General features: G+C 44.1%; 1 protein-coding gene across 1 annotated transcript in view; it reads right to left on the bottom strand.

The window, feature by feature from the left end:
• cers1 (ceramide synthase 1) overlaps positions 1-18,953 on the bottom strand; it is a 73,363-nt gene that overhangs the window by 13,960 nt on the left and 40,450 nt on the right. Inside the window, exons 2-4 of the mRNA XM_034081686.2 lie at positions 13,028-13,187; positions 1,566-1,746; positions 866-1,027 (exon numbers count right to left, since the gene is read on the bottom strand). Coding sequence (XP_033937577.1) covers positions 866-1,027; positions 1,566-1,746; positions 13,028-13,187 — 503 coding nt within the window. The remainder of the gene's footprint in view (positions 1-865; positions 1,028-1,565; positions 1,747-13,027; positions 13,188-18,953) is intronic.

Here is an 18,953-nt window from a genome sequence, read left to right as displayed (position 1 = left end):
GAAAATAAGGAGCCCCTCCCCACGCCCCTCTGAGAGACATCTGGTTACAAAGAACTCAATCGTGCTCTAGAGGACATTCAGGTGATAAGGGGGGGGGGGGGTTACCTTGGTTGCTGATTGGCTAATGGTTACTCAAGACAACACATCGTTATGACATCATAAAGTGACCAAAATCTGATCAGCTCATTTTCAGACAGGTTTTTATAGAAATGGATCAAAAAGAGAGAAAATCTTTGTTCCTGAAACTTTCAGAGTCTCTTTCCACAGAGGGGACACATGTTGATGTAGAAGAGACATGGAGAAGAGGGGACACATGTTGACGTAGAAGAGACATGAAGAAGAGGGGACACATGTTGATGAAGAAGAGACGTGAAGAAGAGGGGACACATGTTGATGTAGAAGAGACATGAAGAAGAGGGGACACATGTTGATGTAGAAGAGACATGAAGAAGAGGGGACACATGTTGATGTAGAAGAGACATGAAGAAGAGGGGACACATGTTGATGTAGAAGAGACATGAAGAAGAGGGGACACATGTTGATGTAGAAGAGACATGAAGAAGAGGGGACACATGTTGATGTAGAAGAGACATGAAGAAGAGGGGACACATGTTGATGTAGAAGAGACATGGAGAAGAGGGGACACATGTTGATGTAGAAGAGACATGAAGAAGAGGGGACACATGTTGATGGAGAAGAGACATGAAGAAGAGGGGACACATGTTGATGTAGAAGAGACATGAAGAAGAGGGGACACATGTTGATGTAGAAGAGGGGACACATGTTGATGTAGAAGAGACATGAAGAAGAGGGGACACATGTTGATGTAGAAGAGACATGAAGACCCTGGTGTGTGGAGACTCACCAGGTGATGCTGAAGCTGACGGAGCCCATGTTGGACAGCACGTCGTTGAGCAGGAAGTACCCCCCCCCTCTGCACTTCAGGTACACGTTGAGCTTGGTGAACTCCAGCTGGATGTCGTTGATGTCGTGCAGGAACAACACCAGGATCCCCACGTTGTGATATCTGAGGGGAGGAGAGACACACCGTACAGGAAAGGGCATATTTCAGATAAGATTTGGAGGAGGCTGTGGCGCAGTGGATAGTACGTTGGTGTTCGGATCAGGGCAGCTCAGGTTCAAACCCCACTGCAGTCAGCATGTCGTTGTGTCCCCGAGACACTTCACCCCAAATTGCTCCTGTGGGGATTTCCCACAGTATTGAGCATGTAAGTCGCTTTGGATAAAAGCGTCTAACTTGTAATTTAACTTTACTGGCATCAAGAGATAGATAGAGATAGACATATGACAAGCATGCTCATTTCTGACGTGGAGCTAATCTGAAGTAAACATTGAATACTGCTTTCTGTTCCTCCATCTTGTGACTGTGTGACTCCCTCTCTTGATATCAGCATGTGAAGGACACTGCTCAGGAACTAGTCTCTGTATGTGATGCTACTTCCCTTCTGGAGAGGATCACAGATACATGGATCCTGAGGCTGAAGCTCAAGCCGGGGACCAGTGATATTTTCCTAACAGCCACACATTAAGGCGGCCTGCAGTACCTGAAGGCGTAGGAGAAGCAGATGAGAGCCAGAGTGATGATGTGATGGACCACCATGACGGCAGAGTCCTTCCTCCAGGCGTCCATGTAGACCGTGGCGTAGATGGAGTGTCCGTAGAAGCTGCCCTGGATCAGGTAGGCGATGGCGATGTCTGCAGGCACTGACATCCCACTCTGCCAGTCTGAGGACACATTCAAACACAGACTGTGGGTGCTTTTAAAAAGGGCCTAAAAATGCATCTTTTTAGAATAGCCTTTTACTAGATTTTTAAAACCCCCACTTGTTGCCATGACGGCGTAAACGTCACTGCTTTTATTTTTGTTGTTTTGGTTCAACCATTTTACTCTGTAGCACTTTGAGTTTTGTTTACTCAAATGAAAAGTGCACTTGTAAACAAAATTGATTATTATTATTATTAAATATACTCAATACAGGAACACAATGACATGGGGTTTCAGATAAGAAACAGCTTGATGAGAAGTGGGAAAACGTGTCGTTATTTAGGAGCAGAAGCAGTGACGACAAAGAGGAAGGAACTGTTAAAATAAAAGGGCTTTTTTTTTTAAATTGTATTATTGTCTGTAAATATATCTTGTGTATTTGTGTTCATTCTATGTGTGTGTGAGTATATGCACAACTGTTGGTTTGACAATGTAAAGATTAAAACCAATAAAAAGTCAAGTGAAAAGAAAAAGTCTTTAAATTAATTTATCTTGTCATGAACTGTCGAGTTAATCAATAAAACATTTTATGTATAGCAGATTTCAAACACTTCACTTCACAAAATCCTTGTTGATGCACCCGGCCAGATGTTACAAATAGTAAGTAACCCTAACCCTAACAGTTCAAGTTAAATGATGATAAAACAAAATGGAATAAAACTAATAATACTGATAGAAATAGGTATTAATAATCAAACCACAACATTGACAAACACTTCGATAAACAACATTAAATGATTTAATTAACACCTGTTATTACATGTGATGTCCTTTCGTCTATAGATGGCACTAGAGCGACATGGTACATTTGAATAGCCATTGAATTTACATTGACAAGGTTACAACTTTTCAAAGGATATCTCTGAAGTCCAAAGAACGGCCATTCATGCATTTGATGCGGATCTGAAGCCAGATGCAGATCAGAAATGAAACATGTTGTATTATTAAATCACAAGTAGAGAGCAGTGCAGCCTTATGGCGCATTTCCACTACAGCACGGAGCGCGGTTTAAGCATGAAGTGCCCGGCCTGTACTTGGTTGCGTTTCCACTTGGCGTAGTTCCGGCGAGCGGGTACTTTTTCACAGTTTTCTGGCTCGAAAAAAATCGAGGTTCTTTCCGGGCCAACAACCGGGCTGAGTTGCTAAACTAGTGAGAGAATCGCTGGCCTGGCACTACAACAAAATGAACATATTTGACCGTGATGTAATTGTAATACACGTTTCAAAATGATGCAGAAGTAACAACATACTGATACCGGTTAGTAAAAACCATGAATTAATGCTTTGACAAGTCTGCAGACAGACGGCAGGCGAACAACCTGAATGGAGGCTAAGCTAACGCAGTATATGCTCCGACCGTCCACGCTCACAACAACGGCCTATACAGACATAAACAAACCAGCGACTGTATTCGCCATGACACAGACAGTCTGCGGTTTGTACTTCTTTAACTTTTGTCTAGTTTCTGATCAGATATGAGGAGCTGTGTGAGCTCTGAGGCTAACAGCTAACGGCTGATGTTGGTTTTCTGTGGTTCGCATTGAAGATGACGTCACGGCTCCGCCTACACTGCATTACGGCCCGTCTACACTACAGCGTCGAAAACTCCAATCTGCCCATTCACTTTCAATGGGGTGACGTCACGTTGCCTCGCTTTTTCACCGAACTGAATTGTGGGTAGCAGAGCGGTCCGTCTCCGCCGTCTCCGGCGCCAGCCAATCAAATCCCGTTTCTGAAAATCTGACAGCTGAAGCCGTAGCCAATCAAACCGCGTCTAAGCTGGGAGAGATATCCCGCCGTTCATTTCTATATTTAAAAAAAAGATGGAGGAGAAACTAACTATCGCCGTAGCAAATCACCCGGGTTTGTATGACCAGACCCTCTTCACCTACCGGGATACAAACCGGAGGAACCAGGCATGGAGGGAGGTGGCAGAGGCAGTGGGTGAAACTGGTAGGTTTTCGCCTGTTTGGGGAGTTTATTTATATATATATTGCTCCCATAAAATCCCCGGGGGTTTTTGCTTTGTATGTCGGGGGCGGGAGATTCATGTGATTGGTTGTTGGTCGTGTTGCTTGAATAAAATCCCCAAGCTCCAGACACGCCCAGCTCCAAGCTTTTTTTGAAGCTGTAGTGTGGACGCTCCGTTACCCTAGTTACTGCCCCAGTTCCTAAACTGTAATGGAAGCGCAGCATAAAGTGAGCCTGGCCTACCAAGGCCTAACTATACCGTACTAAGCCGTCCGAGGCCCTGCAGTGGAAATGCGCCATTAGTGTGTTGCTTCTAGTTGAGTCTCAGGAGTGATTCAATCCGATTGATCAGAGTTAGAAACGGTTCACAGCAACAGACTCAGACTATCAGAGCCGCTCAGGTGGAGGATCAGTTTCTGTCGGAGAGAGTTGAGACCACATTGTCTGATGTATCTCTCAAACATGAATTAAAACCAGGAGAAGAGGACACAAAGGGAAGCCAACGAATGTCTTATTTCTAACACAACTCAGATCTTACATTTGTACATTTTTAAGTCATCTTAAAAAGTGTACATGTTTTGTTTTATAATAATGCCATGAGGGGAATAAAAACGTATATATATTGAACTGTTGGAGGAGCATGAGACGTGGCTAAACTACGCTGCAGCTGCTGTGCATATGACAGGAATAAAGCCTGTAATGCAGTGTCCAAACTATTTTCACAGAGGGCCACATGCAGAAAAATATACGAAAGGCTGGGCCGCTTACTAGAGGTGAGCTATATTGCCTCATGAGTTCAGTTATAAATTAGAAAAATCCATCAAATGTAGATCAACTAGTCTTGATACTTGAAAATAAATGTAATTTATTGTGTTAGCAGCTCATTCCTTACAACAGAAGCGTCAGAGTGATTATAATAAGAGGAAATATGAAGGGTATATTTCAAGCTTGTTATGTACATTTGTTATTGGGCTTTTTTCTTATCAACTAAGATATGTTAGAAAATGATTCCAACTTTAATGGACTGAATTTATTTGAAAAGTGGACTTATTAACGCATGACTACTACTGTGTGATACATTTGAACATATATATTTAAGAAGTACAATATAGGACACGCAGAAGTTTCATTTGGAGGCCATCATTATACTTCATTACACTTTTTGAATTTGCTGAGGGCCGATTCAAAATGGTCCGTGGGCCGCATTTGGCCCCAAGGCCGTAGTTTAGACACCCCTGCTTTAATGCATTGAAGTGTGGACACAGCTACAGTAAGACCACACTGATCTATATACAGGGGGGGGGGGGGGGGCACCAGATGTGAGGGGAACCGCATGATGCAGAAAGGACCTCATGTACGTTAAGGATCGAGTTTCAGATGCTGGTCGGAAACGTTCTCCTCCGATGTTTGAGGAAGGGCTTTCTCCGGTGGGATGGGGTTACTCTGTGTGCAATGTTTATTGATCCGTCATTAAACATTAAGCAGGAGGCTGAGAGACGGGTGGGAGCAGAGGAGGAGGAGACTGAAGCTGAGTGCAGGCCCTCTGATGGTTTGGTTTGCATTTTGCACACATTTCTCAGTATTTTTTATTTGTCGATAGATTTGACTCACTTCTATTTGTGTAATCTATGTTTAAACTGTAGGTTTAAAAGCGCTTCCAAAAAGGCCAAAAGAAATCTTTGTTAAATGAGAAAAATCGTTGCAAATATACAAATAATTGATTTGATTTTCTTCAAAAACATTCGTCTATTTTTCACTTTACATCAGGGGTTCTCAAAGTTTTGATGAGTGAGGGCCAATGTCGGTACCCAATATTGGATTGAGGGCCGCCCAAGAAAAACGGAACACAAAATAATTCCAAAACAAATCCTTTCTTTATTGTACTAACCAATTACCGCAACTCGCGAGATGCCTAGTTGCCATGCAACCAGTAGTCTAGCAAACTTTCCACAAGCTGTCATTCATAATTTAGGAATGACAACCCAGGGGGCACAGTTTTACCATTCTTAAATTCCATTCTAATTCTTACTAGATACGACCATGGAGGATCAAAATATAACGCATGCATTTCAGCGTGTCACATTAACTATCGCGGGCCGCCAGAAACATTTCCGAGGGCCGCCATTGGCCCACGGGCCGCACTTTGAGAACCCCTGCTTTACATGGAGATAGATATGTCTCAATGTTTTTGTGTAAATGGATAAAAAATCTGTGTTTTTGTGTAAAATAATTTAAAACACCTTCCTCAAATGCAAAAAGGTTTCAATACTGAAAATGTACAAGACAAATATTTGTCAACATTTTTCTCACATTTACAATTTCGATCAGGCATTCACGAGCGAAAATCCGCCCGTATCACTCTGCCGTTTTTCGGATAGCACGTGATGGCCTGCTGATGATGACGTAATAAATAAGAGCATGACTTCTGGATACTGTTGGATGTGTGTTATTAAGTCCCCAGCAGGAAGTAACGTGCATTCCTTATTTCATTATGTAAATATCAGAGGTTTCAGAATCATATACATGTGTGTTAAATGACTAGATTCTGATTATTGATGCTTTCATATGTTCACTACAGCTGGTGAAGGCGGAGCTAACTTTAAAATGAAAATACTTGTACAATTGTTCTAAGGTATGATTAATTACAATGCACCACTGGTGTTGTGCCGTACACCCCCACACACACATTTACATCTCTCTCACACTACTCTTTTTCCACACACACACACACACACACACACACACACACACACACACACACACACACACACACACACACACACACACACACACACCCCCCCCCCTTTGGTGTTAAGTGATTAATCCTCATTGTTTTTCCTCTTCCCTTTTTCCTTGTCATCTGCTATCACACCTTCCCTCTCTTCTTCAGCTCGTATAAACCAGCCGATCTGACAACACGCCTCATTAAACGTCGCTGCATTGAATGCTATTGACATTCAGAATTGATTATGAGAATATTACGATTATTTATAAGATTATTTAAGACTTTTATAAGAGACTACAAGGCCTAGCTCTCGCAGGCACGCACACACACACACACACACACACACACACTCAGGCTGACAGCTATTAGAGGTGACGCAGCTATTAGAGCTGAAGCAGCTCCACTCAGAGAGATGGAGATCGACCGCTCTGACACCTCAGAGGCTGAGGGGGAGGCTGCATTAATGCATATTTATATATATTTATATGTTTATGTTTCCTCCATTAGCAGTGATAGTCATCCATTAGGTGCAATTATGCAGATGGTAAGGGTTGGAGGTGAAACTTGGACATAATGTTTTCTACCATAGAATCTCTTATTAAGTTGGCGTACAAAAGAACACTGCATTGTCGATAACAATAGGAGCTAAATGTATTCTTGTCGCGGATTATGTTTGCTTTGTGTTGTAGCAGGACAGGGAGAAAGTAAACCCACTCCTACAGATTACCCGAGAAAAAGGGGAGTGGCTAATCAAGCACCCCTGAGAGAAACTGGAGGAAACAATCATGATTGGCACCTGTGTGCTGTTAAAAGGAGGACAGCATGGCATTGGAATGAGGGAGAAAGAAGCGAGAGGAAGTCGGAATCGAACAAGGAGAAAAGTGGATTCTTGATCATCAGCTGAATCAGGCTGTTTTTTGGGAGTGTTTGCGACTGAACCCAGGAGCTGTTGGGGAAACATTCAACTTTCCCCTTCCAAGTTAACCCTGCAATCCAGTGAGCTATTCTGTAGTGATGGCGAGATGAAGCTTTGAAGCTTTGAAGCTTTCCAGCCAGTTGGTTCGCTAAAGGGTTCATCTCATGAGGCTTCATCATGGGCTTCATCTGAACACAAACCCCCTGCTGGTCAAAGTGTGTAAAGCAGGCAGATTGGACATCTCAATAGTGTGCTGTATCTCATACCGAGTTCCCGTTGAGTAAAGCCTTAGAATAACTCTAAACAACGAACATAAAATCATATTTTCATGTCAACAATATTGTATTTATTCCAGTTTAATGATTGTGATTGAAAAGCCTAAGGAGGCTGGTAAACATTGCAAAGAGGGATTTGTGTTCCTTAATAATATTCGTAAACTTAACCATGTTGTAGCCTGGGCTAAACCATATCAAAGAATACATTTATCTCATTTAGCTGTAGCTTTTATAAACAACAACAAAGACGTATTGTTCAGTCGTTGAACCAGGAACCCTGCTGTCATGAGTCAACTGCTTTCCAGCTGAGCCGCAGCACACACACTAAAGCTCCCTGAAAACACTGCAACATAATATGTAGTCCTGTATTTATTGATGTTTTCATTCCTACATTTATTTATGCTTGTATCTATTTATGTTCCGACCTCTATAAGTGAGGGTCTGAGCTCTCTTGATTCCATCGTGTCACCGGGTACAGGAGGGGTAATATGGTTCTTATTATACATCCATGGGTAATATGAGCGTTGTGGTTCAACGGCTCAACTGATCTGAGTCACGTGGCATCGACAGGCAGCGAGGCTTCGTTTGTCATCGGTGACGTCACTGGCCCAAAACGATACAAGCCTCGATACAGGCTTCACAAAAAGCTTCGGGGATTACTCGACACACGCTCCGAAGCCTCGGCGCAATACGTAACATCACTAGTTCTCACTACACCAATATCATTTCTCCTCCTCTAGCACTCCACACACACACACACACACACACACACACACACACACACACACACACACACACACACACACACACACACACACACACACACACACACACACACACACACACACACACACACACACACACACACACACTCTGGACTTTTAAAGCTGAACTTTAAAACTTTACTTTCACACATCCTTATCCCCTGAAATACACAAAGGACAAAAAAGACTTCTCCCCTCCCCCACACTCACTCAGTCAACCCCCAGGATGTATCGATGTGTTGTGAGTTAACTTGGCTTATTTGTTTGTGTATGTATTGGAGTTAAGTTTATCTGGTAAATGGTCTGTGACATGAGTACGTTTGTTTGATGTACTGATTTATTATTTGGAGTTAAAAAAAATACAGACATTTTATGTTGAAAGTGAATTGATTTATTATTTTTCCTTTGTAAAATGCAGTAGCTCGGTCACCGGGCTATCCCTCTGTTTCTGTGTGTCTACAAAGTTTAATTTATTCGTTCCGGGATAAGACCTACGCTACAGTATAGGGTTGACAGAATTTTATCAATTTTATCAGCAATTGTATCCAATAAAATAGAAAATATCTTGTTTTATCATTATTTAAATCAGGCAAATTCACCTTTAAATGGATTACAATGGATTTGTGTCTCTATCTTTGGCAAATAAATCACACTCATTTGTCTGTCAGGTGATTTGTAGACACAGCGTGATGCTATCATTTCTGTATTTAGAAACATGAGGTCAATTATCATTCGTTAAATAACACAGTTTCCCCCTATTTTTAGAAAGTCAACGTTGACTTAATTCAGTATATGTAATGTATACAATTGTACTTATTTGAAGCCGAAGTCGTTCTCTTTAAAGATAATCAAGAAGTTTTGTTGCGTCTCGTTCAGTTCTCGTTCAGTCCTGTCTCAGTTTCCAACATGGTAATGTTGTAAACCAGGGGTTTTCAAACCTTTTGTTTATGCGGATCACTATTTATTATCAAGGATTTCCGTGGACCACCTCGTATGCAAACCGTAAAAATAAGTACATATATAAACGTAGTGCCAGATTCCAAGATTGACGGCGAAGGTTAGCTGGTTTTAGGCTCTCGTTAGCCAGTGTCTCGTAGCGCAGAACGCATACTGGCAAAGGCTCATCTTCTGTGCCCGTGTAGGTAAACCCCAGTTCAAGTAGTTCCCATTGTACTTTCTCTTAATCTCCTTTCTTTGTTTCTTTCTGCGGAATCTGGCTTGTGGATGCCTTCGACTCACTCTCATTATCTTCATTAACGGTAACCTATTTTCTCTTCAGAGAACCCGATGATAGCCACCGATCCATGTTTGTGGTGTTGCACACGTAACCATGGGTAACCAGTGGTGAAATTAAGTGTTGTCCATAATTAACGATAACAAATATCTGCGTTTTAACACTACGTTTATACATGTACTTACTTTTACAGTTTGCATATTCTGTTGAAATGTTTTTTTTTTTGTTTTTTTTTTCATGGACCACCTGCAGTACCCTCAGTTTTGAGAACCGCTGTTGTAGACGACATAATAATATGTCTTTGGGTGTTGGTATCAATGACAGCTGACGACCGACGGAATAACAGTTGAATAATCAGAATGAACGTCCAGGCTGCATGTGAAGTGTTCCCTGCTATAAATATCTCCGTTTGAAACTCAAAGCGTCTTCACCTCAGAGCGTCTGCAGGATTAGAGCTGCTGGTTTATTAGATTAAAATCACTTCAACTGCTTCAGGCGGCAGGCAGAAACTCTCTCTTCTATTAAACATGCTTTTACTAAAGTCCACGGTCAGATCAACAGTGGAAAGGAAACTGAAAACATCAAATATAATTCAATTCAACATATTCAATATTGACGGATTATTTAAACCCTTTAAGTCGCTCTGGGGAATATATGGATATAATACGGATATTGTGATATGAGACTAGATATCGGGTTAGATTTTGAATTTCCTAGGTAGCGTGGAGTCATTAGCTTTCAGATTTGACAACAAAACCACGCCTTTTAACGCAATTTTAAGCTCTTTGAACGTAGGACTGGGCAACATATTGATTTTATATCAATAGTATACTGTATGTGACTTATATATGTCTTGATTATTATAATACAACTACTGTTGTCGTTTCCTGGTTTTAAAAGCTGCATTGCAGGAAATTGATATTATAATTTATTTTAAAATGTATTTTACTTTAGACACTAAATTATTATATATGGGGCGAAGCCTGCGAGCTGGTTCAGGCAGTCAACTCGAGCACCAATGATACATTAACACGTGACGCACCTCGTCCCTCTTACAACCAACCAATCACATTCTCCTAAACATGCCGCTCTATTGAAGCTGCCAGGTCTTCCTGCCTCTGCCTCGCTGCTGCTGCTGCTGCTGCCGCTGCTGCTGCTGCTGCTGCCGCTGCTGCTGCTGCTGCTGCTGCTGCTGCTGCTGCTGCTGCTGCTGCTGCTGCTGCTGCTGTGTTCACTTGCTACTGCTGCGTTCATGTTCCTGCTGCTGTGTTTCATGTTGCTGCTGCTCGCCTGCCCCCCCACCTCCCCAGCTCCACCCCAGCTCCACCTCAGCTCCACCCCAGCATCCAGCCCAGCTTCCACCCCAGCTTCCACCCCAGCTTCCACCCCAGCTCCACCCCAGCTCCACCTCAGCTCCACCTCAGCTCCACCCCAGCATCCAGCCCAGCTTCCACCCCAGCTTCCACCCCAGCTTCCACCCCAGCTCCACCCCAGCTCCACCTCAGCTCCACCCCAGCATCCACCCCAGCTCCACCTCAGCTCCACCCCAGCTTCCACCCCAGCATCCATCCCAGCATCCACCCCAGCTTCCACCCCAGCTTCCACCCCAGCTTCCACCCCAGCTCCACCCCAGCTTCCACCCCAGCTTCCACCCCAGCTTCCACCCCAGCTCCACCTCAGCTCCACCTCAGCTCCACCCCAGCATCCAGCCCAGCTTCCACCCCAGCTTCCACCCCAGCATCCACCCCAGCTTCCACCCCAGCTTCCCCAGCTCCACCTCAGCTCCACCCCAGCATCCAGCCCAGCTTCCACCCCAGCTTCCACCCCAGCTTCCACCCCAGCTTCCACCCCAGCTCCCACCCCAGCTTCCACCCCAGCTCCACCTCAGCTCCACCCCAGCATCCAGCCCAGCTTCCACCCCAGCTTCCACCTCAGCTCCACCCCAGCTCCACCTCAGCTCCACCCCAGCTTCCACCCCAGCATCCATCCCAGCATCCACCCCAGCTTCCACCCCAGCTTCCACCCCAGCTTCCACCCCAGCATCCAGCCCAGCTTCCAGCCCAGCTTCCACCCCAGCTTCCACCCCAGCATCCACCCCAGCTTCCACCCCAGCTTCCCCAGCTCCACCTCAGCTCCACCCCAGCTCCACCCCAGCATCCAGCCCAGCTTCCACCCCAGCTTCCACCCCAGCTTCCCCAGCTCCACCTCAGCTCCACCCCAGCATCCACCCCAGCTCCACCCCAGCTTCCACCCCAGCATCCATCCCAGCATCCACCCCAGCTTCCACCCCAGCTTCCACCCCAGCTTCCACCCCAGCTCCACCCCAGCTTCCACCCCAGCTTCCACCCCAGCTTCCACCCCAGCTCCACCTCAGCTCCACCTCAGCTCCACCCCAGCATCCAGCCCAGCTTCCACCCCAGCTTCCACCCCAGCATCCACCCCAGCTTCCACCCCAGCTTCCCCAGCTCCACCTCAGCTCCACCCCAGCTTCCACCCCAGCTTCCACCCCAGCTCCACCCCAGCATCCAGCCCAGCTTCCACCCCAGCTTCCACCCCAGCATCCACCCCAGCTTCCACCCCAGCTTCCCCAGCTCCACCTCAGCTCCACCCCAGCTTCCACCCCAGCTTCCACCCCAGCTCCACCTCAGCTCCACCCCAGCATCCAGCCCAGCTTCCACCCCAGCTTCCACCTCAGCTCCACCCCAGCTCCACCTCAGCTCCACCCCAGCTTCCACCCCAGCATCCATCCCAGCATCCACCCCAGCTTCCACCCCAGCTTCCACCCCAGCATCCAGCCCAGCTTCCAGCCCAGCTTCCACCCCAGCTTCCACCCCAGCTTCCACCCCAGCTTCCCCAGCTCCACCTCAGCTCCACCCCAGCTTCCACCCCAGCTTCCACCCCAGCTTCCACCCCAGCTTCCACCCCAGCTTCCCCAGCTCCACCTCAGCTCCACCCCAGCTTCCACCCCAGCATCCACCCCAGCATCCACCCCAGCTTCCACCCCAGCTTCCAACCCAGCTTCCCCAGCTCCACCTCAGCTCCACCCCAGCTTCCACCCCAGCATCCAAATTGTAAACCCTACAATTAGTCCCAACAGCTGTTAATAAATGTAGAAATGTATATAAATATCCACTTATTTATATATTATTGCAGTTTACAGCATGTATTCTACTATGGAGTATTTCATTTTACATTTGTGTATATATATTTGTCTGTATTTACATATGTGTGCCTATATATAAATATGTTTTGTATGTTTGAGGAGACTTTTTATCGCCACCAACTGCCTGTAAATCTTTGTAGACGACTCGTGCATGACCTGCTTCAATACATGTTTTCTGTTGTGCATATCTTACTGTAGAAGACAGAGGGGGGGTCATGGAAGAAGGAGTAGGAGGTGAAGAAGAGCAGGTAGGTGCTGTAGGACCAGGACATGGTGTAGAAGACCAGCTTCCACGCGCTCTCCGGCATCTTGGCAGCATCTTTGGGCAGCAGCCGGCACCACCGAGCCAGAGGCTGCGGAGAGAGAGGAGGAAGGAGAAGTCAGACAGGAAGTCGCTCTATATCGAGCTGTGTGTGAGCATGTGGCCGTGTGAGCTGCAGCTGGAGGTGCTTTACACACAATTACTGATTAATTCAGACGGTGTTCCTTTACAGAAATGTGAAATTCAATATACGGGTCTCCATTCCACCCGCGGATTCTTTACCGTCCGTTAATGCACCGGGGGGAAATCATCGGGTGTCTCTTTTTATTGGACATGACATGTTTATATTGTTCCATTCGGTGTAGCCTGAGAAGTATTTCTGTCTGCAAAGACTCAAATACTATCTAAGAAGAATGAGCAGGAACATGTTGAGGGGAATTGTTATAAAGGGACGGTAGTTGTTGCAATAACTCAACAACAACAACATCTTTAAATAATAATAATAAAAAAAAAATTATATTAAAAAGATGTGGCTGCACCTCAAAGATTGGTGACATCCTCCTGGATTTTTTTTAATACACGTTAACATTATTTTTTGGGCATTTTAATTGTCTCAATTGTATGTTTTATATATGTTTGAATCGATAAAGACAACATCTTTTAAATGTCTTGGGAGAGGGAACTTCCTTTGTTGCTCTCCTCGAGGTTTAAAACATGCATCGTTATCTTGACATGGGAAAATAATAGAGCTGTAGTCATGTAAACCCATTACATCCACACACGGTAAGATGTTATGTTGCTGGTGTTTATCAAAGTGTTTCCTGGTTACTGCGAGGGTCTTAGGAACGAGTTCAGAAAAACACGAGACCTCCTGAAGGCCAATGATAGACTCACTTTCCTTAGACAGTCACGTTTCCTGGAAATGGGAAGTTGTTCTTTTACTTCTGTGTGTTTGAGCTCTAATGCAGAAACAACATGGACGCTACAAAGAAGATGTGTTGGAGGCCTATTTAAATGTGTATAATGTCAATAAACTAGCACACATGCATCCCACGTATTGATCCAGGGTGCAACATTTTTAATTGTCTGTCAAACTCAAACACACAGTGGGCCAAAATAAAAAAATGGGTGCTAGTGGAGGGCCGGACTGGTTCAACGTTTATTGCAGAACTTATTGAAATGAATTTATTGCACATATTAAACCTGGGACTAACAAAGCTTAAATGATTGCCTATAAAAACATTAAATAATCAGCTGCATTCATTTCTCATGGCTCTATCTGCAGCTTCTCCAGAGTCACTTCTTATGAGTACATTTCCCCACAGGCCAACAACAGCTTCAACAAAACTATTCCCCTCAGAGAGAAACCAAACATGCCCTGTTGTCGTGAGAGAAAGTGCAGAAGGAAGCATCCATTGAAGTCAGTGTGCTGCTCTGTGATGCTAGCTCAGATACTTGGCGTCTCATCTTGGGAGCAAGGTCATCAATGTTTGGGCTCAGGCTCTGAGCGGAGGAGACCCTCAGGATGGAGGGAAGGCGTGCGTGCAATATACCGGCGGGCCAGATCTAATAGGAATTAGAAATTATCCTGCGGGCCGAAATTAAATCCACCAAGGGCCTGATTTGGCCCCCGGGCCTTGAGTTTGACACATGTGGTCTATACAGTACAGTGTTTATGTAAAAAACAGAGATTGACGGGGCGTTCGTGTCAATTTTCTAAGTGCAGGAATGACGTTTTCTGATTATTTCTGACGCCACATGAAGCCTACGTATCTCTCGATGTTAACAGGAGGGACACTGAGCTTGTGAGTCAGATCATGGCCAATGGTACAGCCTTACAGCAGGTTTCACGAGTAGTTTTCTGTAAAACGAACCGGGCCAAAAACATGATCTCATTGGTCAAAAATCACCGAGGAATCCTGGATTGAATCACAACACAGGTGTTCACCTCCCTGTGTGTGAAGCAAATGGAAGCGCAAACCGTTTTTGACCGCAGTGCACATTGTTTTTGAAATGCTAAATGGATATGGATTCTCTTAAATAACAACGTGCTGTTGATCGTCTGAATCCCACACAGCCTTGGATATATCGGCAACGATGCACAAATGACGGGTTCAAACACAATGAATTTACGCAACCTTCAAACTCTTCAGTCCAGACGTGGTTTTATGTGTTTGTGGTGAACTTTTTTTTTTTTTTAAGTCTTGTATTACTGTGTGCTCTTCTTTGTTGCTTGGTTTGAATTTGCTCTGTAAGGTGTCCTTGAGAGCTTTGAAAGGCGTCCATAAATAAAATGCATTATTATTATTATTATTAACTTGCACACATGCATCCCACGTAGAACCAGAATTACCACGCTTGTATCCAGGGTGCAACGTGTTTCTTCCATCGGCCACGTAGCTAGAGGCGTTCAAAGCTCGACAGCCGCGCAACAGATAACCGTGGTCTTTATGGCTGCTGAGCGATGCGCAGACATTAGCCACTTGCATATTATACCAGGCAGTAAATGTTGCAGAAAGTTATATCTTTGCGATTTAAGTCTATGCTACTATTCTCATGATCATGGAAACACACATATAATCATTAGGATCTAACAATCCAATATGTTTCTTTAAGTCTATAGAATATGATTTGGAGGCTTGGATATCTTTGCAGACCGACAACACTTCGTTCAAAATGGCATTTCATATGAATCTAACCTTTAATTAACCATATTGTGATTTTAGTAACATTTTGATTAATTGTGCTGCCTTAAAACATACATCCTCTTCTATACCTTAGAGGTATTCAATAAGAAACCCATGGTTGTTTGTTCACATAGTTGTGCATGTTGGGTGTTGATTGAAAGTGTAATATGACCCTGTTTAAGCAACATGTTTTAGATTAGATTATATTCTTTTTGTTGTCTGAGGACAGCGAAATTCCAAGCATTCCCGAAGGTGCAATCACAACAATTAAACACCACTTTACATGTTAGATCCCCATAGGCCCCGCCCACTCGATCGGATCATCCCTAATAAAGAGTGACGATAGATTGGACCAATCATACATTGAAGAGTACGCTTACAAAACAATACGACATTACCAAACAAATACAAGAACAATACGGTCAAGGCAGTACAGTTCAAGTTATTGCACATGTATTTATCAGTGCAGTTGATAATTGCAAAAGTAGAAGTAAATGTGTTCTCTGTCAGATTACTATTGGCCTGTAACTCAGCACTATTAACAGTGACAGGATGTTGCTGTTAATAACAGATATAGCCAGGGCCGCCTTAATGCACGGGCTGACCTGGGCTGAAGCCCAGGGGCCTACGGAGATCAGGGGCCTATCGTGAGCCAATGAAAAAGTTTAAAAAAAGTTTTTTATTTCGGATGTTTTTAAAAAACATTTAAATAAACAAAGTCTTGGCTTTCAGAATATGAAACTTTTATTTCCAAAATCACACTATAAATACATTTTTGAAGCTTGTAAAGGGAAGATGACAGCTCTCACTCGCCACTCACCCCCCCTCCCTCCGGCTGACATTATGAATGTAAGGCGTAGAGTAATCACAGATAACACGGCAGGGTCCGTTACAGTTTGTTTTCATCTGGTTTCAAATAAACAAAGTCTTGGCTTTCAGAATATTAAAATTGTTTCTGCAAATTCAGATGATAAATACAACGTTGAAGCTTGTAACGGCATAATTACAAGCGGAGAACGGAGTAACTTGACGTCACAGCAGGCAGAACAACAGCCGGTGTTTCTCGTGAGTGTTTTCCCCGGGAGACAAACACAATACACACAAACGCAAAAATACACACACACACACACTCGCGAGCTTCCCCCAGACCAGTAATCCAAACGAAAATATCTTCCCTCCGTAGTATTTTGATCATTTGCTCCGCTAATCAATCAGATCGATGGATTCCAGAGATGACTCCGAAACAGTCAGTGGGCACCACTTAAGAGCCAATCAGAATGAGAATATGTTTCACATGTGACTTATTCAAATTGCGAGTGATTGAGTGACAGATGAAGGTTGTTTAGGAGAAAAAGTTTGAGACGAAAAAGTTTGAGAGTGGCGCTCGGAAAAGGAAATTGTTGAGGGAAAAGGAGTTTCGAGACAAGCAGCTATTACAAAAAATGCCGATGAGGAGGAAGGACAGATGAGTTCTGTACCGAGCGGCAGCGGTGCCGGCCGCGGGGCCTCGGAGCCAAGTAGGCCGTCTGGTTCTGATAGCGATGGAGTAGCGGGAGAGGAAAAACAGACAGGAGGGACATTATCTGTTGGAGGAGATGGAGAGGACGACGAGGACTTGCTACGTGGAGGGGAGCCAACGGCAACCGGACAAATACATGAGGGAGGCCCGATACGTCACTCATCTGGAGGAGAGGACCAGGCGCGCAGAGCAGAGTGGAGAAGTGCGATCACAGAGCCTGCCGAGGCTATAAATGACTTTCATTTGTTGTTTAAATAGGGGGCCTACAAAACCATCAGCCCCAGGACCTGAAGGCAGGTTAAGGCGGGCCTGGATATAGCAGGTGTTGTTTTTACACATGCATACGACTCAATAACCCTGGTGCATGTCTTCCTGTCTTCTGTACGTCGCTCCGTTCCTCCTCACACAAAGGCCATCATCACAAAGCTTCATTCGCGCCATGTAACCGTCGTCTGCCCACAGAATGTCTTTCACAAGTCTGCGTTTCGCTCTGCAGGCAGAAAACGGGAAGTGGGAGAGAAGGCTTCTGACTTCCTTATCTGCCGCCTGATAACGGGGGACACCCCCACCCTCATGTTCCTCTAAACCCACCCCGCTGTCGCTGACTTCTTAACAGGCAAGAGAAGAAACGTATGTCTCATTAAACTGACCGAAATAATGATATCATGATAGTCTGAGAAGTTGCATCACAGATAGAAAACACAATGAGAATAATAAATATTCTAATTATGTCTGATAAAGTTATTATAAATCATAAAGCCCTCTTGCAAAAATAAAGAAATATATATAAAAAAAATAGTAATTAAATGTTATTATGATTATGGAAAACATCAATTTGAGTACAAGTTATTAATAAATGATCGAATGATGTTTGATAAGGTTATTGTGAAAATAAAGAAAAAATTATAATATAAATAATAATTAATACTATTATGATAAGGCCCCTCTTGAACAATTAAAGCATACATAAACAAATATATTAAAATAATAAAAATATAATAATAATAATAATAATTTAAATTAAATTAACAATAATAATATATTTTAAAGAGCTCTTTTGATGGTAGAAACTTTACATGTACAGGATTAAATTAATTAATTAAATGTATTTAGGTTTGACTTTCTTCCACCACGATTTGGAGCGTTCCTAATTCACTGGTGAGGATATTTACCATTCCCCCGATAATGGAAATTCACCACAATTAACTAATTGTCTCTGTCTTTTGTCACGATATGCAAATAACTCCTTCCCACATCCTTCCTTCCCACATTTTGCCTCGCCTTCCCTCTGTCTTTCGCAGCAACTGAAATGGGTTCAGGAAGACAGGTAGAATAGGTAAGACGTGTATGACAGTAAAGCTGGAAGACAGGCAGGTGTTCAGTGTGTCTCTGCTCTGCCAAGACAGGAAACCAAACCCTGCTCACACACACACACACACACACACACACACACACACACACACACACACACACACACACACACACACGCACACACACACACACACACACACACACGCACGCACACACACACAGCAATGCAATGGTGTAACAGGAGGCAGGAAAGTGAAAGTCGCCGGTGTCAGTGATACAGTTCATCTCGGTCGGTTGTTACCGGGCAGCTCGTCTACAGGATATGATACGACAGGGCTCA

Source organism: Pseudochaenichthys georgianus, chromosome 4 (genome assembly GCF_902827115.2).
Source record: "Pseudochaenichthys georgianus chromosome 4, fPseGeo1.2, whole genome shotgun sequence".
Classification (NCBI taxonomy): domain Eukaryota; kingdom Metazoa; phylum Chordata; class Actinopteri; order Perciformes; family Channichthyidae; genus Pseudochaenichthys; species Pseudochaenichthys georgianus.
Note: the sequence above shows the minus strand (reverse complement) of the source record. Positions and strands in the feature narration are given on the sequence as shown.